This window comes from Daktulosphaira vitifoliae, unplaced genomic scaffold (genome assembly GCF_025091365.1).
Source record: "Daktulosphaira vitifoliae isolate Bord-2020 unplaced genomic scaffold, ASM2509136v1 Scaffold_2, whole genome shotgun sequence".
In the NCBI taxonomy this organism is placed as follows: Eukaryota; Metazoa; Arthropoda; class Insecta; order Hemiptera; family Phylloxeridae; genus Daktulosphaira; species Daktulosphaira vitifoliae.
The window spans coordinates 22,433,703-22,459,002 of NW_026099573.1; the positions used below are offsets into that span (position 1 = coordinate 22,433,703).

The following is a 25,300-nucleotide window of genomic DNA, read 5'->3' on the forward strand; positions in this document are numbered from 1 at the left end:
AGATATTAATAAGGAACCAGCAGATCAAGTAGCTTTTGGAATAAAACACCAATTTTTTTAAAATTAAACACTATCTAAAGATTTGCATCGAAGCGTTTATTTTTGATAGTGATTTTAATCACTGTCAGATATCATTTACTTGATCCAACTATGCCACGTCACCACTGTGCCGCGACCCCCCTGTGCTGGGTTTTTTTTTTTTAATCCTAATCTTAATAATTAAGCGCTTTGAGTCAACCCTAATCTTAAGTGTAAAAAAACTATACTAAAATTATATAAAATGTCAAAATAATTTTTAATCTATTCATCTGTAATTATTTATACATTTTATTCTTACTTAACAATAACTTACTTTATGCTTTATATAACAATAAAAGTATGCTAATTCTCCTATCTCAGTAGACTTGTGAAGAACTCATAAAAAATTGTATTTCACAAATAATGATTATTTAAATAATTCAAAATGTTTTTCCGTAAAATTCATGTAGTTAAAATAATTACAGTGATATTTTGTTGAAATAAAAAGTTTGTGAAAAAGATTACATTACTGTTAAAAGTTAAACAAAACCTTTGTATCACAATGGGTTTGTGATACAGTGTGGACACGGCATAGTTGGTACAAGTATATATGATATCTGAGAGTGACTAAAAACACTATCTTAAGAAACGCTTCGATGTAAATCTATAGTTAGTATTTAATCTCAAAAAATTGACGGATTACTCCAAAAGCAACATAAACTCCTATTCCCTTACTTATATACTTTGATTTATAAATTTATACTCATGAATAAATTTATAGTTTTAATTATAGTAATTAAACTTAGTATGAAATTGACCTAGAATAATTTAATATTAAAAATTTTACGGAGAAATTATAAAAGATTATGAAGTAGTTGTATATTTTATTATTTGTGTGGCAAACCTAAAATAAGATTTTGATGTAAAACTTTTCAGAAAATAATTTCAAATAATATTGTATAAACAAGAAATTTTCATTAGAGACAATAATATTCTTTTTCTAAATCAATTTTTGCGCTGATTTTAAACCGAAATTAAAATTTTTTCTATCACTTCTAATTTTTGAGATAAGTATAAAACAAATATTTCCATATAAAAAAAAAACAATCTAGTTTAAAATGAAATACAAAAACACATCAGCGTCATATATTATAAATTACTATAGAATATTACTAAGAATGCTAAATTTAGTCCTGAATTTTTACTACATCATCTATTTAAACACTAAGACTTATATACAAATGATTACTATGATTTTTATTGAAATGATTTATTTCGATATAAATATAAATAAGTTAGGACAAATCTAAGTAAAAATAAAAACTCGATCAAAGCCATAAAAGTAAAATTTGAAATCACAAAAATAGTATGTATTTTAACTACAACAGCTATTTGTACTTAAAAGATTAAAAAAATTATTTTTCATTGATGTCATATTATTTAACATAAGCTTTAAATTTACAAATGTTTAAGCTTGTAGAATTTTTGGAACATTTTCAAAAGTTAAGTTGAAAAAGTAAAATTTTTTGCAAAAGTTGTTATTTTAAATGTCCTTTGTGAACAGGTAAAGGGACAGACTTTTAAAAAAATGTAACAAAATAAAAGGAAAATTTTAATATAATTGCATCAAATACATTTTTTGTTTCGTTCATTATTAAAAAAACTGTGGCAGTTAACAAAAAAAAAGTAAAAATATACCGATGTTAAACATTTTTTGAGGAATTCTCTTATTTAATGGGAACGAGATGATATTATTTTATTAAAATAAATATTTGATTATGATAAGTTTAAAATAAATTTATTGAACTATTTAATTAAATTGTATTACATGACACTGTTTATAAGATATTGCAACACATAATTTACGATATCATCGTAGTTATTATCAAAGAAGTACTTAAAGTATAGTTGAGTTAAATTTTCCATACTTCTAAAGGATATAGATTCAATAAAATATCATTGGTCATAGAAATGATTGCTGAATATGCTACGCTTTTAGATAATTCGAAGTTTTCTAATGTCTTACTCTGGCCTTTATCATCCATATAAAAATTGTATAATGGTTTTTTTTTTATTTCTTCTGTACAAAGTTTATCAACAATAGACCTGTACAAATATATCGATAGGAATAAAATAATTAAAAAAAATATATAATATAAATAAAAGCATAAAAATCACCACAATATCTCATTAAATTTGTTGTGATTAATTTTTTCATATTGATCTTGAAATTTTTTTGTAATCGAATAAATGTGGTCCAATTGTTTAGGCATAGCATTGCTGATTGTCCTCAAATGAACGTTCATGACTAAATGGTTTTCTTGTGGTTTGCAAAACGTTTTTGTTTTTAATTTCTAACCATTATATGATATTTAAATATTTTATATTTTTTACATAAAAACTAACAATAAAATAATAACAATATGCTTACTGGAATGTAAGTATCGTGTTCTTTTATGATAAAAACTCCTTTTAATTTATTCTCGTTATCATGATATGTTTTTAACGACTGTTCGTATTTTTTTTGTAAGGCCAAGAAGTTATATTTCATGTTAAGCATCATTGTTAACTCTACAGGTTGGTCATAGCTCTTTACTTTTAAAACAAACATTTGGATACTTGATCCTTTTAATGTTCCTCGATCTGGATTTATTTTAGTAAATAAAATATTTTCTATGTAGCACCTAAATAAAGTGAGAGATTGAATAAAAAATCTACGATTTTCAGACTTAGATTTTAATTAGAAAGTTATTTATAAATAGACGACCTACTAAAACTATTTTTAATTTTACTACGGAGAAGACTTGTTAAATATTAAATTTAGTTTCACACTAGTATTTTAATAAAAAATCGTTCATAGAACTTTTAGAGAATGAATCTTTGGTAATGTCCCTTGGGAGACGTTTTAAACTTATATTCATACAGCTGTTATCCTTATTTTTACAGAAATCTTTGCAATGGTGATCCCATAAGGTATTACAAATGTCACGCATCATAAATTGCAAAACAGTAGTAAAAAATAAAATAAAATAGAAAACTTCAATAGAAAAAAGGTGTTGATCAAGCGAGACTAGATATTTAAACACTGATCAAGACTAAGTAACACATAGATTCTCCAAAAAGTGCTACACCAATGCACTTTAAAATTCAAATAAAAATACTCTTTTCAAACTAAAAATATATTCATTTTTGAGCTACATTGATTTGTAAGTATATAAAGTAATCCGCTAACTATGTCTCACGTAGTATCTTCAAAAGTATAAGGTAAAATATAATTTTTTCTTTTCAGGAGTTATGAATGTCCTAAACATTTAAATAAACAAAAAAAATAAATTATTTCTCCCTCCTTCTTTCTAACAATTGTATCATCTATATTTTTTAAATAGATATTTTCATATGAATGAAAAAATAATAATTTGAATAAGAAAATAATTGATCGATAGCAACTTTTAAATCATTATTTTTTATAATTTATTACCTAAATATCATATTATAATTTTAAAAATTATAAAAAGAAATTAAAATATATGAATCTAACAATATATAAAATTCAGCTTATGTTTGAAAGTCTAACGCATTAAAATTTATAGTATCATAAAAAATATTATTTTTTGAAGTTAAATATTTAAATTATTATCATTAATAAATATTTTAAGTCATAACATGGCATTATAAAAATTATATACTTAATAATTATTAATGGATAAATATATTTTTAATTACTCTCGCCATTCAAATTGAATATCATCATCAGTGTCATTGTAAAGACAAAACATAGCCTCTTGTTCAGATTGTGTTGGAAATGATCGGAGTATTAAACTTTCAGTTGACAAATATATTTCTCTGTTATTTTTTACTGGTAAAAACGATGACATTCCGTGACCACGTGGTATAATAGTTCTTGTGGATGATTCACCGTACCCAGATAGAACAATAAAACGCTTTTTACCGTTTACCAATAGTATTATGGTCGCCTATTTTTTCGATCAACACACTTTTATATGCATTAAAAAAAAAATGTAACATTTCAAGCATAGATTACTTTGAAGCTACTAAGTCGATCAGGCATAAAAACGAATAACAGTGGATGCATTGATTTAGGAGGTACAATTGCAAATGGATTTAAACAATGGAAGTGGGGAAATGCAGGTGATAATGAATCATCAATTATTGTGTATGATAGAGTATTTATTGAATCTTCGTTGTAAATCCAAAATGCCTATTGAACAATAATTTAAATATATTTTGAAAGGAATTTTATGTCCACTTGATAAAACCTGAGCTGGTGGGTTTGGATTTGCTATATATACAGGTTCGAAATGAAATTCCAAGTCTTTGGTATCAGTTCCGTATGGAAAGTCCAGAGATATCGGGTAGGCATTTTCTGTTCTTGACATTAGCAATACTTTGGCTTCTCTACAATGAGGTTTACAATAGCCATATGATAATTTATAGTTCAATCGAAATTGTTCGACGTTGTCATTTTTTAAATCAATTTTGATTGTGAAATAATTTCTAGACTATAATCAGTATTATTAAGTATAAAAATGCAAATTTCTATTTGTAAGCGTATGTTTTACTTCAACTTTTCCTGTCACTGGAGTTATCTGAATATTTTTGCGATGTAAACATTCTTCTACTGGTTGCTTCTTAGTATTAACTTTAAAATCACATCCAACACATTCTAGGTATTTGAATGACCAATTTAGACAGATTTTTGATGGGTTATAGAATTGCAATTCGTATGTGGTTGGTTCTGACAAACAAGGCAATGCAAGTATAAATGTTGGTTGGATATTAGTTTTTTTTATTTTAAGTTCATCGTTAATTCTAAATTTGATTATAAAGTGTTATTCAAATGAAGTGATAGGAAAATTTATTCTTATCACCTTTTATAATGAAATAGTTTATTTAGTGTCCATTTTCCAAAATATGGTTCTATATTATTAAATATTGCTGATAATGTTAATAAACAAGCTATTCCTTCTAAAGAAATATTTAAAGTGCTAATTACTCTAGGTGATATTTTACTATCTGTTAACACGTATACTAAAAGTTCTTGGTATCCTTCTTCCATTGGACGAATAGTAACTTCAATATCCTATACATTTTTTTTATACGAACTTATTAGTAAATTATTCATAGTTTAACTTTATTTTATGCATACAAATATATTATTATCAGGAGTAAATTGAAACGAATGAGGAGTTACATTAAAAATAGGTTCTGGCCAAAATTGTTTAGAATTTTTTGGTTGTTTTGCTTCTATTTTCACATTAATGTACATGGAACACTTTTGTTTAATAGTAAATTTTGTTTTTCGCTGAGTGTTCAACATTATGTCACCTAAATAATAATTTTCTAGTGGAAATATCTGAAATATTATTAATTACCTTCAATAATGAATTTATGACAGATCAAAAATTTGAATAAGTTTTTCTTTCTATTTAGAATATAAGGGGTAAAATTGACAAAATTATGTTTAGATAACACTTTCCATAACTTGAGCTTCATTTCCTCTTCCTATGAATGTAACTTGAGCTGTAGTAATTGTGTCGGGAAATTCGTTACATATAACGTAACATTTAGCGATCATAGTGTACTTCTTACATTCAAGTGGACAAAATCTTAGTCTAAAAAATCCAATTTCATTAGGACCAAGTTTGCCTTCATTTTTTTCCAGATGATAAACAGTCGAAAAATAGCTATCAAATAATATTTATTCTTTTTTTATTAAATCTTCCAATTTTATTATTGGTTTTAAATAAATACCTATCCATTGAAGATATATTATTTATTCTTTCAGACTGTTTTAATTCATTCAATTGATCATTAATAGACATTGTTTTTGAAGTATTAGAACAGTTGTCATTCGATTCACAATCATACTCAATGTCTTTTAATGTTTCTACGTTTTCAAAAGATTCATTCATTAACGATAAGAAGTCATAATCAATACTAGTAGGTTCATTATTATTTAATGGTTGTATTGAATAATGCAGTTTATGTCTTGTGTTGTTCGTTATTGGTACTGATAAATTTATTTCGCAGCCCACTTCGACTGATGTTATTGTAACAATATTTTTTTCGCCTACTGTAACACTAGCAAATTCTGAAGTACCATAGACATCAAAATTTATCTTTAAAATAAATTTGAATAATATTAACATTTAAGAACTATAATAAATAATAGAATTTATGATTTAAGAACCATAATATGGTTTTCGAATAGGTATATAAGTAGGTTATATTATTTGTTATTAAATATTTTTAACTATAGGATTTAATTGTATTTATTTCCTGAATATAAATTTAAATACATTTAGAATATAACATACTGAATTTTTTTTGAAACCATTAAATATTATAGTCCACCGTTCCACATACAATGATTCTTTGTTGGAGTTGGTAGATAATTGTAAAATAATAACTTGATAATCATTTGAAATCAATCCCGAGGAAGGTTTTGCGCATATAACCCTTTAATTATGAAGAAAGTTATGTAAAATTATATTTTCAATTACGTTTTACTTACGACCCATAAGGTGGTATGAGTTCAAACAAAATTGACGGAGGACCAATTTTCTTTATTATAAGAGTAGTATATACGGTGTCTGTGTTTGGTACACTTGGTGGCATCATTAAAATATAAGAATCAAGTTTGTAGTTAGGTGTCCACCCACAGGTATTTTTATCGAACGAATGTCCTTTATGATTTTAAATTTACCGAGAAAGTTTTATAAAGTAGACAAGTTTAATTTCAGTCTTGTATTACTTGCCTATAGCAGTCACAGAAATATTCATTGGGACTACATTGATGGGTATCTGTTCATCGTCAAAACGATTTAGCTCTATGTCATAAATTAATGGTTTCATTGGACCAAAGTGAATGATAGCTTCAAGTTGAGCCCAATATAAGTTCCATTTGATTTTTGGTTGAAACTTACATTCAAAATTTATTGTTTGTCCACTATCTACTGGTGATTTTTCAGGAACCACACTGAATGGACAATTAGGTTCTGTAGAAAATAGAGAAGAATGAAGTCAATAGAAATAATCATTTGAAAGTTTCGTATTTACCTCGAATCCAATTTAAATAAAGCGATATACAAGATTTATTTTGTACAGTAAAGGTGACACTTGAGTATCCTTTAGAATCGGAGTAACCTAAATTTAGGTTATTAGGGGTTACAATAATTGGTGAGTTGAAACTTGATCGACTCACTGAGTCTCTCATAAATTCTTTGTAATTTTTTTGACTAGTACTTGGATTATTGAATGGCCATTTAAAATAGTTGAAGGGATTTTTAGTTAGAGACACGCTAGAAAATGCGTATACGTCTACGTAGATTGGTTGCTAAAATATATCATTTTATCGAGTAACTGCTTGAATTCATTTTTAGCCTAATATTAAATCTTACGTGATATGCTATCAAAAAAAATAGCCTCTTGTAATAATATCCGGTTTGGTATGGTTTAAATTCGAGCCGTATTTGCAGCAAATTCTTGATAGTACCTGATGAAGGCTGACATTTAATTGGTGAGTTATTTTCATCTATGTGTACATGAAATAAGGCAGGCACTTCCGATTTGTTATGTAAGTTGACGACTTTGGTATTTTCATTTCCAGGTAAACAAATATAAACGCAAGATGGATTTATTTTAACGGAAGGACCTAATTTAGACATCTATTATTACGATAGATTTACAAATTTGTTTTTATTACCGTATAAATTTTAAAGTATTTGTATTTTGTTAAAGAAAATATTTGAATTGTTCACATTAAAATCTTAAATATTACTTTATCTACTTTATATACTTTAATGTAATTTTTAGTTATTGTTAGAAGGGTACACAACGTTGAAAAATTTTTATCGTGTGTTATGATAAAAATATAGCGTTGTTAATCACCTCCGCAAATCTTTGAATGTTAATATCTCAAAAAGTAATATTGTAAAACTAGTTATTGAACAGTCAAAATTTTATTTAGATCATTTTTCATTTCATATTAAAAGATAATAATAGGTTCTCATTTAACTTTCGAAAGTTACTCTTAAAATCTACCCTTAGAAATAATTTTTCTCAGAATAAGCTTGATATTTACAATTATTTATAAAAATAAATCCAATTTATATTAAAAAATTTTTATGAAAAAATTATTATTAAACAAAAAATTTGGGGTATCATACTTAAAAAAAACCACATTGTATAATCAATGTGTTTACCATTACAGAATCCTCGGATGCGCAGTAAAAGCACCTGTGAAGTTTTGTCACTCTTTGTTCGATCATTTAATACATTTAAATTAACAGGATTTTTAATTTTTTCTTCGTCTGAATATAATGTAAAATATTCCAGAGTTTCAACAAAGGGCAATTTTGGGGAGAAAATTATTTCAAATTTTACTGATTTCTTAGGCCCCACCTTTTCTGATTTCGAAGGGGAAAATGTAATAGGATCACCTAGATACATTATTCCATTTTTACTTTCCACGTTAAACATTGTGTACTTCTAAAAAAAATAAACAACTAGAAATAATGTGGCAAATAAAAATATTTGTTAAACTAGCTTTTAAGTTATTCGTTATATTAATTGTTTTCCTATGCACAGAACCAACAGAAACATTTCCAAAATTGATTTCTTGAGTTTTATAGTCCGTATTTGAATCATTTTTACAATACGTTGGCCACATATTGAAGGTGAAAATTATAATATAAGTTATCGGAAATTGAAAATATTTTTTTATATTATTTTAAATAATTTAAGACATAGTGTTGAATTGTGTTGTACTATAGCATGTTAATGTGTTTTGTTGTTATTGATACAGAAATAGTTATTTTATATTATTTTTAACAATTATCCATTATTAAATGCCTTGAAAATTTTTGATATCTTATAAATATATTAATGTATAAGGTTACTCAAAATACTGATTTTAGGTGGTTACGCCACTATTAATATTATATCATGTGTATTACATACACATATTGCTTCATAATTTTAATATTTATATAAATTATAAACAATTACTTGTATAATTTATAAATGTAAAAAAATTAATTGCTGAATTTTAAATAATGTGTTCTCCTATAATTATTTTCACTTTTAAGAATCTCTTGAACTAATATTTATTTAAAATGTTTTTTAGGCGGCACACACAATGGTTATAATTGATTTTAACCACTCGGTAGTTATAAACAAATCAGTATATATTATTTCCCCTTCAAATAATCAAATAGTCAATAGAGTGGCATAAATATTGATTTGAATGGCCAAACTGTGAATTCAAACCATGTTGTTTGTTAAAAATAAATATAGTTTTCCAATAAATATTTTAATCTAACATATTATTTTATGAGGAATTCAATAAAAAATTTGTTTACCTAGATGTTAGTCCAAAGAGTTAAAGCGGCCCCAAGTGTAGTAAATAATTTTGATATTTTAAATTGATTATATCGACGTATCATATTATAAATATATTAATTAAAATGATATTAGTGATTTTTGGATAAATACTCATCATACTATTTTTAATAGTATGACTTATACTCAAGGGTATATTACGTGTATAAAAATTATAATTTATTTTTAAAAAGAATAGTTTTAGACTAGCATTTTTTACAATAGAACTATTAAAACGTTTGATTACAAAATATTACAGGAGAAGATTAAGGTTTTATGAAAAATGTTGTTTTATTACTTAAAACATAACGTTGAATTCTATTGTTATTATTAATTAATTTATTTGTAAATTATTTAAATTTTTTTAATCAAATTTTTCATTTATATTTCGGTATTTAAAAATTTTTGGCGTGGAAAAATATTTATAACTAATACTTTTCAATAATTTTTTTTCTGATAGCCTTTCTAGTTTTTTGATAATAAAAATTGCTGATATAAAATAATAAGAAAAAGGGTTTTTAAAAATATATATATATACATTGTCTATTATCACAAACGAAGATAAAATGGACAGAACACAATCAAGTCGACAGGAATGAGTGCGATGCGGTTTTGTTATAAAAATTCAATAGGAGAAATATTTGGTAAGCATTAAGCTCTAGTTATGAACATTTTTTCAGAATACAAAATCATAAAAACTGAAGAATTAAGAAAATACATGTAAAATAATATGTAGTGTCATATTTTTCAAGTTAAACAAATTAAATAATAAAAATTGATCACTTGTGGCTAGTTAATTAAGTAAAATTAAAACTATATTAAAAATATTATTAATTTAAAAAAACTAAAAAATATTAAAAATATTAAACTCAAAAGCCACAAAAAAATTAATGAAAAGTCGCGGATACGTATTTCGGAAACAATGTTACCATTATCAACGCTAAACACATACTGACACCCCGACTAGAAAAAACTCCCTTATATACCCCTAGTGACCTTATNAAAAAAAAAAAAAAAACTAATATGAAATCTAGAAGGTAAATCCTAACTTTTAGGTATTTTACCTTCAATTTGTTTTTAATACCTCATATTCCTATAAATACTTTTTTTAAAAATTAATTACAATATTGTTGTCAAACTTAACAGAATTAGTCTAGCGATATTCTTGAAATATTATAGTTTTAAACTCAAAATAAAAAAAAAATATTTTAATAGGATTATGAAATACCTTAACTTTACCCGAGTAATAAGTTATATAATTTAGTAAATAGTATTTGTGGAATATTATCTAGTAAGGTTGAGATATTAAATTATAACTCATTAATTATTTTTTAACCTTTATTATGATTTTTAATAAAATATAAATATTAAATCGTACAAATAAGTTGTAAGTTTTAAACAAAAATTATGTATAAGTAAACATTCACTTCAATTAAAAATGTACAAAAATTTAAACAAAAACCGTATTAAACATACAGTATTAGTTTCTTTTCTTAGCAAACTAAACTTTTGACACTGAAGGGAGCATATCTATTATGAACATCGATAGCTCTTAATGCGAACCAATATTTGTATCCCTTTTCACATTCTTTCAAGTTCAACATCATAGGTGATGTTTTAGCATCGCATATTCCTACTCTATGCCACATAAATTCGTTAGGAGGTTGTTCAGTTTCTTTACACGAAAAGAGTTCGTAGAACTTAACTTGGGCCGTATGTTGTTTTAATCTCATAGTCCATTTTATTTTGACACAATTTTCCACTGGAGTTATGTCCATAACTGGACTTGAGGGAACAGCCTTCCACGTTGGTTGATTATTGTAAGATGGAACTTTAGGTAAAGGTGGAGGATAAGAATATCTTATTTTTTTTTCATTTGGTGTATATGTTGTGTTAATTTGGGTATTACTGTAAACATTTTTATCACTTGTAACTAAATTTCCGACTCTCTTGGCTGATTTTATTAAAGTAGGAATATGTTTTTTTTTCTTTGTCTCTGTTTTTTCCATATCAAAAGAACAATTTTGCATTCGAACACTTCCAGAATTCGGTGGAACAGTTTTATTCATTATAGGATTATTAGACCTAGAAGTCGATTGTGATGACAAATCGTGCTCTTTTTCACCATCAGAGATATTTACTATATTTTTTACAGAAAAAGATCTACAAAATCAATAAAAAATTTTGTTCAATACATTAGTTGAAATATAGTTATTAAATATGATGTAATAACTAACTTATTTGGATTAATATTTTTTTGATGAGTGCCGTTGGATTTTAGTTTATCTGTATTTATTCCTGATTCTGATTCTTTGTTTTTTATAGGCCCTCTTTTGTCGACTGCATTAACGTATTTAGTAACGACTTTGTTGCCATAATTTTTAGGAGGGTTAGATATCCGATTCTGAGTTCGATATATTTTCAACAAAGCCTTATAGTGAACTGAAGACATCAAAATGATTTTGTTGTTTAGTATAATTCTCATCAAGTTTTTACGAGGTTCGTAAGACTTTGATTTACTCTTTTTAGAGTCTTTATCAAAATACAAGCGAAACATATTAATTTTTTTGTTACTAACGATAACTGAAAAACTGTTATTCTATTTAAGCAATAGTCTTCGATTAATACTAAAATTAAATTGTATAAAAAATAAGGATTTATATAACAAAATTTTTCGCTGGAAATAATTTGATGATATATTGTTGTCTTGGTAAATTTATTTTAGCCAGTATTAAACTTAAAAGGTATTAAATTTAATATTTCTGTGTATTAAATATCTTATTTATTTTAAACATACTGTAAATTAACACAAACAACATTGGTGAAACGTTAAAAACATATTCAAAGTTATTTATATTGAAGAAATTACATGTCGTGCAGTTTTGAACTGCGTACACTATTTTCCAGATTACTTTAATCATTTTACTATCATATTTTAAGAAAATTGATATTTAATCATAATACTAACCTTAGAAGTATCTTGAATTTTTCACAATAATTGTGAAAAATTATTGTTTATTTACAATTTTCTTAAAAAATTGAAATTCATTATTTTGATTCTATCAATACTCAATATATAATATGTTGGTAAAAACCTATGGTAAAGTCACATACCATAGGTATATTATAATATATACATGGTATATATTATATATAAAGAAGTAAAAGGTTAATTTTATTTTCTAAAGTTATAATTTTTACAAATACTAACTATAATATACTAAAAATAGTCCCTTTCTTCTCGACTGTTATAAATACTTAAGAAATCTTTTACAATAATTTTTATTTTATTTTTTCTATGAAATTGATAAAATAAATTTCGGATTTAAAACATGCAATTTAATATTAATCAAAATTTTGGTAAATCTAAACCACTCAATAATCATAATTTTGTTGATAAGCAAGCTTTCAAAATGTGCAATTACAATTTTTACATTATAATACTACTAATAATGAGGTTTTCAATTAAATACTTTCGCTTTTGATTATTCTAACAGAGTTACTGTACTTAAATTTTACAATCGATCTAAAGTAAATGAATTAATGATGGAAAACTATTTTGAGTAAATGCTTTGCCCTTTTAGAATACATTTTCAATAATCTTTACAACAAAAGGTACAAATACCGAAGTTTCTCAATATTTAAGTGGCGCACATTTTTTATTATTATTAAAGTATCAGCGTTAAAACAAAATTTCTTGTTTACATTTATATATCACGATTAATCGTTAACAGAGTAGTAAGCTATTAAACTATAATTTCTATCATGCCATTTAGAGTTCTGTACTTCATCTATCATTCATTTATTGTTCGTTATGTTATTGTCAAACTTTGGACAAGTTAATATGCGGATAAGGTATTAGGGCTGTCTCCATTTATTATTGGCATTTTAGGAGAGAAATAGAGTGATAAACACGAAGAGATAGCTTACCATTTTCCGTTTACGTTTGTACTTTTAGAAAAGCCATCGCAACCGACACGACTATAAAGACAGATTCTTTAGAGAACAAATGTCTGAGTATTCTCGATCGGTTTTCATTATGTGGATTGGGAAGAAGTTGGTTAAAACTTTCAATCGTTCGAACTTTTTACTTTAATAATGATTTGGCTTTGCCAATGAAATTACATTATTGAAGTTTTCAAAAGTCGAGAGAAAGCTGTGAAGAAATGGACATGCTGATTAATCGTTTTTAATACTCATTTTAACAAAAAAAAAAAATCTATATATTATTAAGGTAAAGTTATAATTACGACGATGTCATGTAATTAAAAAATTATAATCAGTTCCTCATTTATTTTAAATTATAATAAATTTCTGTTGCTTAAATGGAGTAAAAGCTTTTCTTTTTGTGTTTATTTATTATAATTCTTATTATTTATCTATTATTTTTTTAACTCTTTTTATTGTAACAATAGGCCTGACATATAATACTTGGAAATGTGTTAATGTAGAATGATTTTTAAGGAATTTTTAAACAATATAGTATGTCCAATAGTTAGTCACCTCTGTAAAAACGTATTGTGCGATTGTTGACGTATTAAGTAATTATATTTAAGGCTTAATTTTTTCTCTTTTAATTCACTTATAAAATTGTTAAATTTAAAATTAATTCAATTTTTTTAATTTTTTAAATTAACAGAATTATTACATAGTTTTAAGAAAAATCATTACATATTATATTTAAATATTATATGGGTGTTCAGTAAGGAAACGGCTTTCTTTTGTTCTCATTATTTATAATAATTGATTTGTTTCTTTACTTACTAAACACTTTGGTATAATTTTTAGATTTAATAGTTTTAATATAAACAGTGTCTCTTATTCTGTTTTTATAAATCTATAAAAAAAAACATATCATGGTAAAATTAGCACCTTCTCAGTTTCGTATTGAATCTAAAACAGCAGAGTGGGGACGCGGCATATTTAGGACAACTACATAAAATACCTGGGGGTCAATTTTAACGATGAAATAGTTTTTGACAGGAAAATTTTTCTTTCTCAATTAGAAAAGGATTTTAGAAATCTAGTAACTTCTCCACTATTGCGTGGAGACCAGAAAATCAACATACTAAACCAATATGTTTACCCAAAGCTGATATATCCTATGCAAACCACCCCCATCGACCTTCTTGATAAAAATTTTCTCGAAAGTGTGGATATGCTGGTAAGGCAAGGAACCAGAGAGATATGTGGCCTTCCCGCTGACACTCCAATCCCGGTATATTATACAGGAAGGAAATATCGGGGCCTCGGTATGTTAAGAGTGACGTGGGAGGCTTCTATACAACATATCGCCATCGCCCAAAAGCTAGCGCTCATCCATGATCCACACCTACTAGCAGTTCGTGATTTATGCCAGGAAGAAACACAGTCTCGCGCACGCTTGGGTCCCGTAACCGGCCTAAACCCGCGTGCGATTCGCACTGAGCTAAGGTGCAATGAATTCAAAAAATGGAAGGAGCTAAGACAGAGAGGAATAGGTGTACTATGGTATGGCAGCTGTACTAAAACTAACGCTTGGTTATCAAAAAAAGGCGGGCTCTCAAGCGGTGAGTGGACGAACGCCATCAAAGCGTCAATGAACTCGATGTCTAACCGAGGAACAGGAGGTAGGAGTGTCGGCAATCCCCATTGTAGGAATCTAGCCTGCAATGAGAATAACATAATTGAAACCTTGCCCCACATCCGAGGATCCTGCCCCAAGACTGAACTTCTTCGCAACAATGCCCATCACAAAATTCGTACCACCTTGGCCAATTTATTTAGAGCGAAAAACTTCGAAGTACACGAAGAAGTGTGCTGTGTAGCACACAATGAAGGGGCAAATCAAAACAGAAGAGCAGACATTATAGTGGTAGACAGAAGAAATGGACGAGGCCTCATCTTAGACCCCACGATTCGTTGGGAAACTAACGACGAACAACAAGACGTCAAAGTGCACGAAGAGAAAAGAGGTATATATTTGCCGTGCACACCCAGCCTAAGCCACCTCTACGGAGTAAGAGAGTGGGAAGTATATGGACTCTGGTTTGGCGCACGCGGGACTGCATCGAAACTCTTAGAAGACTTCTTTAAGAACCACGGCCTTCAGCAAAGTGACCTCGNTAATTCACTTATAAAATTGTTAAATTTAAAATTAATTCAATTTTTTTAATTTTTTAAATTAACAGAATTATTACATAGTTTTAAGAAAAATCATTACATATTATATTTAAATATTATATGGGTGTTCAGTAAGGAAACGGCTTTCTTTTGTTCTCATTATTTATAATAATTGATTTGTTTCTTTACTTACTAAACACTTTGGTATAATTTTTAGATTTAATAGTTTTAATATAAACAGTGTCTCTTATTCTGTTTTTATAAATCTATAAAAAAAAACATATCATGGTAAAATTAGCACCTTCTCAGTTTCGTATTGAATCTAAAACAGCAGAGTGGGGACGCGGCATATTTAGGACAACTACCGATGATATCTGACAGTGATTAAAATTACTATCATGAAAAACGCTTAGATGCAAATTTTTGATAATGTTTAATTTTAAGAATGTTGGATTATTCAAAAAGTAAATCAACTCGTATATCTTAATTATATGCTGATTACCAGTTATATGATAAATATGTATAATATATGAATAAATACATTTTATAGAAATTAATTTAGTATGAAATTGATATTCAATATTTTCTATTTAATTTGTATAGGAAATTATATAAAAATATAAATTAGTTGTACATTTCCTTACCTCTATTTCAAATGTATATCAAACATGTAAATATGAATTTATTATAAAAATTGAGATAGTTAACTTTTTAAATCGGTTATTCTGACTTTCATTAGTTCTTTATTATTTAAGTGATGGAATTGGAATTGTAAATTATAGTACATCATTGGAAACTAGAACATTTTCTTTAGATAGAGTGTCTTTTATGACACTTATTGAATTGACATTAAAGATGTTAACATTAACATCTGATTCGGATCTGAAGATCGGAGATATTTTGGGAGATTGTGTCAAGTGGAAGTTAAGGATAAAGGTGTCCTACCTCAAGTAGTTGAGATTAAAACGAGGAAAAAAAAAGAAAGAATGAATTAACATTAAAAGCTGATTAGAAAATTTATGTAACTAACACTCAAATCTTTTTTTTTGGAAGAAGAGTTAAATGCAGTACTTTGTCGCTTGATTATAAATATAAACATAAAATATAAAACATAAATATAAAAAAAAATTATAATTTAATCACGAAAAACAGGGTTTTTTTACACCAAAATTATATTCTTTTTTCTTCAGAGGCCATTCAAATATACAAGATAAGGTGTCAGGACTAATTTTTCTTTATACCTCATAGAATTTAACATAAGATTTAATTTACTTGTTTGAGGAATATTTCTGGAACATTTTCAAAAGTTTAGCTGTATAAGTTTTACTTTTTATATGAACTTTTAAGATTTTAACCCTTTCTATATTAGGGAAAAGGGTCTGATTTAACAAAAATTTTGAACATTTTTAAAAGTTAACTTTTTATACAAAAATTGGTATTTTGAATCCTACTACAGAAAAATTAAAGGATTGGATTTCTAATAAAAATATACCAAAAGAAAGAAAATTACTTGAGCTATTTTTAAAAGAAAATTCATTTTATTTTTTATAGTATAAAAGGACACTAAAATAGTATTTTAGTCTTAGTTAAACAAAAACTTACCACTAAGTCTGAGTTCTGCAAAAGATTGTGCCATTTCATTATTAAGCTTATTTGTTACCACACATTGATACATGCCTTGATCGTCCTTTTGTACAGAATCTATATTTAAAGTGTAGGTTGGTGGAGATAACGTGCTTGACTGTCTTGGTTCCCCATTTTTAAGCCATGTAATGATTTGCTATAACAAGAGCATTTTTATGAGTATCACATAGATAAATTATCATTAGTAATTTCACTTCAAGATACTTATATTTATATTAACAAATAATGAGTTATGAACATATTAGAAAATATGTATGAGGGCAAATTACCTACGTAAGATTCGGCGAATAAGTAAAAATTTCATATAAAATAATATTTCATTTTTACTTTGTTGAATTGGGATGGAATATTTTGTTTGCTAAACTGAAATTTTTGGAATAGGTTATATTTATACTTGACATTGTTTACCATAGATTTTAATTGTATAATCAAGTGTAGTTATTGTTTTAATATCTTATTACAGCTCACCAAATACTATGTGTATTATAGTAGAATGATCTGTATCACGTTTAATTTATTAAGAAGTGAAAACCTATTCAAACTTAATACGGTAAACTTTTCCGAATGTCATTATTTCTAATAATGAGAAGTAACTTATCAAAGTTTTTTCTTTAGCGAATTATTTGAGTTGTTGAATAGTTGAAGTCCATAATACTTCGTCTAGATTTTATTGTTATCTCAAACAAAATACAGTTATTAAGTCAGTTATATGATATAAATATTATCAAGAAATGGTTTACAAATGATTTACTCATCATATGAATTATTTTAAAGCTTATCTAAAATCAAGTCAAAGAGATACTTTGGAATATTATATTTTATGTTAATAAAAATTCATAAAACAGGGAAAAACAAACGAATATTTTTCTATCGGCAAATAATTTAGTCATTTTAACACTCGCCAAAAATGCATAAAACTTTAGTTTATTATTACATAAAATATTGAAATTAAAACTATCAACTTTAATTAATAGAGTCATTGAATTTAGATTATTGCTAAAAATATTGGGATGAAGAGAGAGAACATAAAAGTTCTTTGAGTAAATGTATTTTGAGTTTAACTTACAAAATCGGTCGTATAGATTATTATAAAATACCTATGAATAATGTTTAATATATGTTAACAATTAACCTTATGAGAAGTAATAAGTTCACGTTTTTTAAAAATAAAATCCATGAAACGATATTTAAAGTTAAATTAATATTTACTTAAAGATTGTATCGTTGTATATTGTTTGAAAGGCCTAAAGTATTTTTTTTTAATAAAAAAAATATATAAATTTTAAGAATGGCTATAAATTAATAAAGTATTGTTTATTTAATTTATTTTTTGATTTAAATTTTAAACCAACTTAGGTGTGTATGAGTATGGTAAAATTAATAAGTATTTTATTATTGAAAGAAATTTTGATTAAAAATTCGTATTAACATTAACCTATTGTTTTTATTGGATTCAATTTGATAATTTTTTTTAGATTTTTACATTACTTTTAAAAATACATGTGATTTATTTATCATAAATTATTTAATATAAAATGATTTAATTATAGAACGACAGTTCGATATTGATTTTCGTCAATATAATAAATTTTATTAAATCAAAATAAACAAAATAAAATAAAATTATAAATATTTGAAAATTTAAGTAATATTAAAAAAAAATTGTTACTTTTTTGTTTAATAAATTGTTTTGTTTTACTTTAAGATAGTTTAAATTGCACAATAACCACAATATAAGCTAGAAGTAGTTGTTTAGAAATTTAAGGTGGTAGGAGGGATGTTACATACATTTTTACAAAAACTAAACCCGAAAAGACATAAAAGTTATTTTATTTTACTTGTCCAATAACATTTTATATAGAAAATAAATAAAAATTTTCAAAATGGTTATCTTGTGAGAAGTGTAACCAAAATCTTATTTCCAAAATATGCGCTGGTACTGTCAGTTAACAAATGACGATTGACGTTCTCGAGTTGTTGTATTTGATCACGGAAATTTAAGCTGATACTTAAAGTATTAATATTTCTTCTATATAGAAATGCGTGTTTCTGTGGAATAATATAAGTAATGGAAAAGTTTTAAACTTTTGAAAAATGTAATTTTAATAAAAATGATTTCAAAATTGATTGCATGATTTCATGATGATTTAAATGTTTTTAAATTCTGTATTCATCTGTTTAATTGTCTTTCAATAGCTGTGCAGCTCAATTCAATATTAAATCAGATTATACAATAGATTTAATTCAAATATTTACCATATCCTTGCATTGAATTTGTCTGATATATGTTACTATAAAAAGTTTGTGTAGCTTGGAAACAGTTGTAAAATAATAGTAATAATATTAATAATAATAACACTTATTAGAATATTTAGCTTATTATTTCCTATTTTGTTGATAAATTTTTCTCGTAGGAGATAATTTAGAATTTAAATTTTGCTATTAAAATTAGCTTAAAATAAAGTATGATTCATACTTCTCTACGATTTAAAAGTAAATGTTATTTATTGCATGTGTTATGTATATTCGTTCCGGCTTGGTTTACATTTTAGTTGCAATAAAATAAATTACAATTAGGATTATGTAAATGCAAAGCGCTTGTCGTCATACTTTTGCTTAATAAATCTCGTTAAATCGATATTGTTAACGTTTTATGACTTACCATATATAAATAATGTGTTATGTTTTTAGTAGGTATTTTTTTTGTATTTACTTAAAAAATATCCGTGTACTTCTTAGTTGAATGTTTCACATATTTTCATTACTTATCATGATAAATTTTTCAAAAATATTTATTAGATATACTCACATTATCGTCAGAAGAAGATGTGATACAAGTAAACGTAGCGGATCTTCCGGCTTCAATTTCAGCTAAGGCTGGTATGACTTGAGCACTCATATCCGGAGCAACGATCACTCGATGGTGAAGGGTAAGGTGACCGACACTGTTTGTTGCTGTGCAAGAATAGTTACCTGCATCCGTTCGTTGCGCAGACCGCAGCCTTAAAAAGTTCATTGGAGCTTTATTTCTTCCACTTGATTCAGAAACTATTAATGTTGATGTGCTTGAAGACCACCTGAAAAACGATTTAATTTTTATTAATATTTAGTTTATTTTATTGAATTGTTAGCTAATACGTTAAAATGCGGATAGTATTTTTACTATAAAATGTCTGTTCATTGAACTTATTAAACTAATAGTGAGATTACTACAATGTATTGTAATTATTTGTTGTACAGTTTTATATAAAAATACATAAATATTTAATGAGTTAATTGAATAATTAATTTGAGTTAAAATAATATTACAATATATTTTAAACTTTTATATTTCGAGCTCAAATAAATGTTATATTTTATTTGTCCAACACCAAAAAAATTATATTAATGTCCATATTATTTTATGAACTTACATTAATCACTATTTGTACCCACCAATTTTTTTCCTTATTTTTTAAAAGTCATTTGGGTAAGATTTCGTTTTAATTACTTACGCCTTCAAGTGCCAAACCAAGATTGAAAATTCACTTAAAAGGGTAGTTTTTCAGTTTTTGAATATTATTTCTAAAACTAACATACATAGTGTAAAAATGTATAAAATAGAAATTATAGATTTTAAATACTTTATTAAAAAACCCAGCACAGGGGGGTCGCGGCACAGTGGTGACGTGGCATAGTTGGATCAAGTATAATTATATCTGACAGTGATTAAAATCACTAAAAAAAAAAAACGCTTCGATGCAAATCTTTAGATAGTGTTTAATTTTAAAAAATTAGTGGATTATTCCAAAAGCTTCATAAACTGCTAGTTCCTTATTAATATCCTGATTAAGATAAAGTATGTCGAATGAAAAAAGGAATATTAAAAAATAGTATTTCCCATAAAAAAATTATATTCATCAATACACTTTTCAATAAGTTATACCATTATAAAGTTAAAAATGTAAAAAATAAAATTGAGAATTTTCACACAAAAAAGTATTCGGTAGTCATTTTCACCGTGAAGACAAAATAAAGTCCGAAATTTTTTTTTACCATTATAAAATATATTACATTNTTTTTTTTTTCATCATAAAGTATATTACATTAGCTTTAATTTAAGATATATATAAAAGTGTCAGACCTTCCGGTACACTTTCAAAAGTTAAGTTGAAAAAATTAATTTTTTTTTAAAAAGTTGTCATTTTAAATCCCCCCCTGTGGTCAGGTAAAAAGTCAGATTTATAAAAAAAATATACCAAATGATAGGTAATGACATAATGCGTCTATAAAAAAATTAATTATATTGATATGTTCATTTTTAAAAATGTTACGGTAGTTTTTAGTAAAAAAAATTGAAAAAATTTCGAAAATTAGCGATTTTTAAATTTGTAATTTTTTTGGAGGTTTCCCCCATTTACGGAGAACGAGGGAAATATTTTCAATTTTTAAGGGTAATGTCTTCGACTAGATACGATTTGTGATCTTTTGACGTATCGTTGAAAGAAATCGGTTCGGTGAGAGCTGAGAAAAAGTGGTAACAGACACAAAAAAAAAAACACATCTTAGTAAAACCAATACCTCCTCAGCTTCGCATCGAAGCTAAAAGGTTTTAAAAAAAATAACAAGTTAGCTGTTTGCTTGGGAAAGAATATAAATTAGCCGAAAAAAAAAGAAGGAAAATTAATACGAGAAGACGAAGAATTAAAAAAAAAAAATGACAATAGTTTACAGAACACTGTAAAGCTGGTATAAAAAATTATTTATCATAAATTTATTTTAAAAATGGATAATGAAATGTAGAAATGATAAAAGTTCATTTTATTTTTTTATAGTGAATACACCTTTTGAATACAGCATAGAAGATGAGCCACCGTCATAGCATATGCCTTTTATAGAACATTCATTTTATAACTATTCTTACAGCTTCTGATTCTTCTCACCTCATAACATGACCAAACCATCTAAGTCTATTTTCTCTCAACATATGCACGATTGACGCCACACCTATAGTCCCTTTTATATGTTCGTTCCTTATCCTATCTTCTCTAGTCACTCCACTCATCCAACTAAGTATTCTCATCTCTGCTACACTCATTTTTTGCTCTACTTTCTTATCGACCGCCCTACAAAAGTATTGAAGAATTTACCTTTCAGTCTCATTGGAATTCTTTTATTGCATAAGACGCCAGATGCATCATTCCACTTCAACCACCCGTACTTAATCATGTGTCTTACATCCTCGTCAATACCACCATTCTTTTGCACAACTGACCCTAAATACTTAAAACTTTCCATCTCTCCTATCACGTCTTCGCCTATTGTCACTAATCTCATCATTTCACCTATCTCGTGTTTTCCCTTTTCAAACTTGTACTCTATATACTTTGCCTTACTTCTACTTATTCTTAAACCCTTTTTTTACGATATGCTATGTCACGAATTGAATTAGAACCGAGAGCACTACTAAAACCTAATTATATGATACCCTGAAATACTTCAGTTGCTAATAGTTTACATTTATTTTTATATTTATTTTCAAATAAACTACATCCGTAGATTTCGATAGTAAAAAATTATTAATTAAATTGCTATCTGTTCAATCTACTGAATCAAAAAAGAAAGAAAAATATAAACATATAACATATATTTGATTAATATCCTCCCTATTTTCTACTATTAACACTATACAGGGTGTTCAGTAAGTCAGAAAACGGGTTTCTATTGTTCTCATTGTTACAAACAATGAGAACAATAGAAATCCGTTTCCTGACTTACTGAACACCCTGTATAGTCAGCAAATAACATGAACCACAGCACCTCTCCTTATATTTTTCTAGTAATTTCATCCATTACTATAGAAAATAAATAAGGGCTTAAAGCTGAACCCTGATACACTTCTACTCTTACCCGAAAACTTTCTGTTACTCATCCTACGCTTTTTACCCTAGTATAAGTGCCATCATACATATTCTCTATTATATCAATGTACCTTTTCGGGACTCCTTTTCTCATTAATGCCCACTTTAGAACCTCTCTCGGTACTCTATCATACGCTTTCTCCAAATCTATAAATACCATACACAGATTTTTCTTCTTTTCCCAAAGCTTTTCTATTAGTTTCCTCATACAAAATACTGGTTCCATTGTTGACTTACCAGGCATAAATCCAAAATGATTTTAGATACCGATGTCTCCCATACCTCTTTCTCACTAGTTAAATCTACCAGTCCCTCATTTTACGAGAAATCTTTTAGTGTCTCTTTTAGGTACTCCTCATTCAGTAATTTTTCAAAATGCTCTTTCCACCTTTTTTCACATCTTCATCATTTGAGAGTACCTCATTATCAATACTTTTTGTATACCTTATATAATGATAATGTTTAGACCTTTTCTCTCTTACTTTTGCAAGTCCATGGATTTCTTTCTCGCCTTCCTTTGTTCCTAGCCTATATTGTTCCTATAACTTTACAATCTTTACTCGCTTTACGCTCTCTCTCTTTCACATAAAATAATCAAACTGTGATATATTCCTCCTACTCTTATAAGTTATGTAATGTTCTTCTCTCTTATTAAAATAAGTATTAATCACAGCAAGATCATATGATACTGCGAAATCTAAGATTCTTTCTCCAGCCTTATTCTTTCCACTAAAACCATACCCTCCATGTACTCTTTCATATTCTCTCCTCTCAAAAAAATAATGTAACAAAAAATTAATCTCTACGAGAAAAATTTAATAATGCATTAAGTTTTAGCATTTTGTAAAATTGCAAAAATCTTTAAAATGATAAAGCAGAAATTTCATCTATTTTTTGTGTATTTCAAATTTTTTTTTTAGCGGATTGAAGTAATTTAATGGTAAAAATAATTTGTTTTTTTAATTCAATAAGAAACTTTCTACGTATCACCTTGCGAGTTTAGTATTAACTTTATAAGAAAGAAGTCACTTTATGTATAAACCGTAAAGTTTTAATGTTTGACAGTTTGAGTATTTATGTAGTACTGTTACTAGTGACAATTATCTTACTAATAATTAAAAATAATAAAGATAATGTAGATTAAAATTATTTTTTATTTTTTGGTAAAAACTAATAATTTATGAGTATAAAAAAAATGTAATTATGAATAAATATCTCAATAATGTCAATGGTATTAAAAAATGACTATAAAGCGCGTTATGATTTTATTAAAATTATTTTTTTTAGCTTGAATTTTCTAAAATTCTTTAAAAACTTCAAAGCACAATGATCATTTAATTGTAATACAGAAGTCATTTCACGTCATTTCAGCGTAACCTACACTAAATTTCTATAAATAATGTGTGATATTGAGTTCAGGGATTATTAAACATGATTAACGCATGATGTTAGCAGTTTTACTATGCATCAAAATTAAGTTTTCGAACTTAGTTAAAACGCTAACGACTTTCTTTTTTAATTACACAAGGTTAGATCTGTGACTTATAAAATTAAATGGGAATGATGAAAATTTGATAATTTCTAGAAAATTAGTTAAATTATTGAACAGAATTTATTATTAAGCACTTTTTAAATGAATTAAATTTATGGACTCCAACTAAAAATTAGTAATTGGAATAAAATATAAGAATAATATGACTGGATTATAAGAAACTTTGAAACATTATTATTAGGAGTAGTGAAGTCCTCCCAGAAAAAAGCAGATTAAATTTGAATAATATCGCGGTCTATTTTTAAAATATGTCATCTCAAATTGTTATTTAAAAATTAATTGTTAATCTACCATATATTTTTTCATTAAATATTGTTTAATTTTTTAGTAATATAAAAATATGTTATTATATTTAACCATATGAAAATAAAATTTAATTTTACATCATACTCATATAAAAACGAATATATTATAAAAAATTGTTTGTAATTTGATGTATAAAGGATAATTTCTAAAAAGAATACTTTTTATTTTATTCATATAAATGTATATCTATTTTTTGATGCAGAACATTACATTGCAAAACATTTACCACGTAGAAAGTACAATAGTAAATATTTATATAACAAGTAAAAAAATGTATGATTTACTTATTATTGATTCAGCTCAATTGATATACTCACACTAAGTATGTGTGTGAAGTGTCTCATAATATAACAAAAGTTAGTAATGGATCTTTCGT

The 25,300-nt window shown here is 26.3% G+C and overlaps 3 protein-coding genes across 5 annotated transcripts in view; all 3 read right to left on the reverse strand.

Annotated features, from left to right (window-relative positions):
• The window catches only part of LOC126899545 (cell adhesion molecule Dscam2-like), a 119,744-nt gene that overhangs the window by 30,886 nt on the left and 63,558 nt on the right, over positions 1 to 25,300 (reverse strand). For all 3 annotated transcript variants that reach the window (XM_050674552.1, XM_050674554.1, XM_050674553.1), the window contains exons 7-8: positions 19,976 to 20,243; positions 17,125 to 17,302 (exon numbers count right to left, since the gene is read on the reverse strand). In XM_050674552.1, coding sequence (XP_050530509.1) covers positions 17,125 to 17,302; positions 19,976 to 20,243 — 446 coding nt within the window. The remainder of the gene's footprint in view (positions 1 to 17,124; positions 17,303 to 19,975; positions 20,244 to 25,300) is intronic.
• LOC126899593 (cilia- and flagella-associated protein 65-like) lies at positions 1,884 to 4,886 on the reverse strand. Its single transcript, XM_050674640.1, has 6 exons — positions 4,296 to 4,886; positions 4,061 to 4,237; positions 3,742 to 3,992; positions 2,450 to 2,702; positions 2,197 to 2,372; positions 1,884 to 2,124 (listed from the first exon to the last, which is right to left on the reverse strand). The coding sequence occupies exons 1-6, from the start codon at positions 4,413 to 4,415 to the stop codon at positions 1,932 to 1,934; spliced, it is 1,170 nt and encodes a 389-aa protein (XP_050530597.1). The 5' UTR covers positions 4,416 to 4,886; the 3' UTR covers positions 1,884 to 1,931.
• On the reverse strand, positions 6,567 to 7,528 carry LOC126899591 (uncharacterized). The gene is made up of 2 exons (XM_050674638.1): positions 7,099 to 7,528; positions 6,567 to 7,037 (listed from the first exon to the last, which is right to left on the reverse strand). Exons 1-2 carry the CDS (start codon positions 7,253 to 7,255, stop codon positions 6,790 to 6,792), a joined length of 405 nt encoding a protein of 134 aa, XP_050530595.1. The 5' UTR covers positions 7,256 to 7,528; the 3' UTR covers positions 6,567 to 6,789.

What these genes read in the sequence shown, in the direction of transcription:
- LOC126899593 (XM_050674640.1), bottom strand. Translation starts at nt 4,415, where the DNA reads ATGTCAAGAACAGAAAATGCCTACCCGATATCTCTGGACTTTCCATAC. An exon ending in ATCCAAACCCACCAGCTCAG is followed by an intron (nt 4,238 to 4,295) that starts GTTTTATCAAGT and finishes ATTGTTCAATAG; the next exon opens with GCATTTTGGATTTACAACGA. An exon ending in ATCGACTTAGTAGCTTCAAA is followed by an intron (nt 3,993 to 4,060) that starts GTAATCTATGCT and finishes TCGAAAAAATAG; the next exon opens with GCGACCATAATACTATTGGT.
- LOC126899591 (XM_050674638.1), bottom strand. Translation starts at nt 7,255, where the DNA reads ATGAGAGACTCAGTGAGTCGATCAAGTTTCAACTCACCAATTATTGTA. An exon ending in TTATTTAAATTGGATTCGAG is followed by an intron (nt 7,038 to 7,098) that starts GTAAATACGAAA and finishes TATTTTCTACAG; the next exon opens with AACCTAATTGTCCATTCAGT.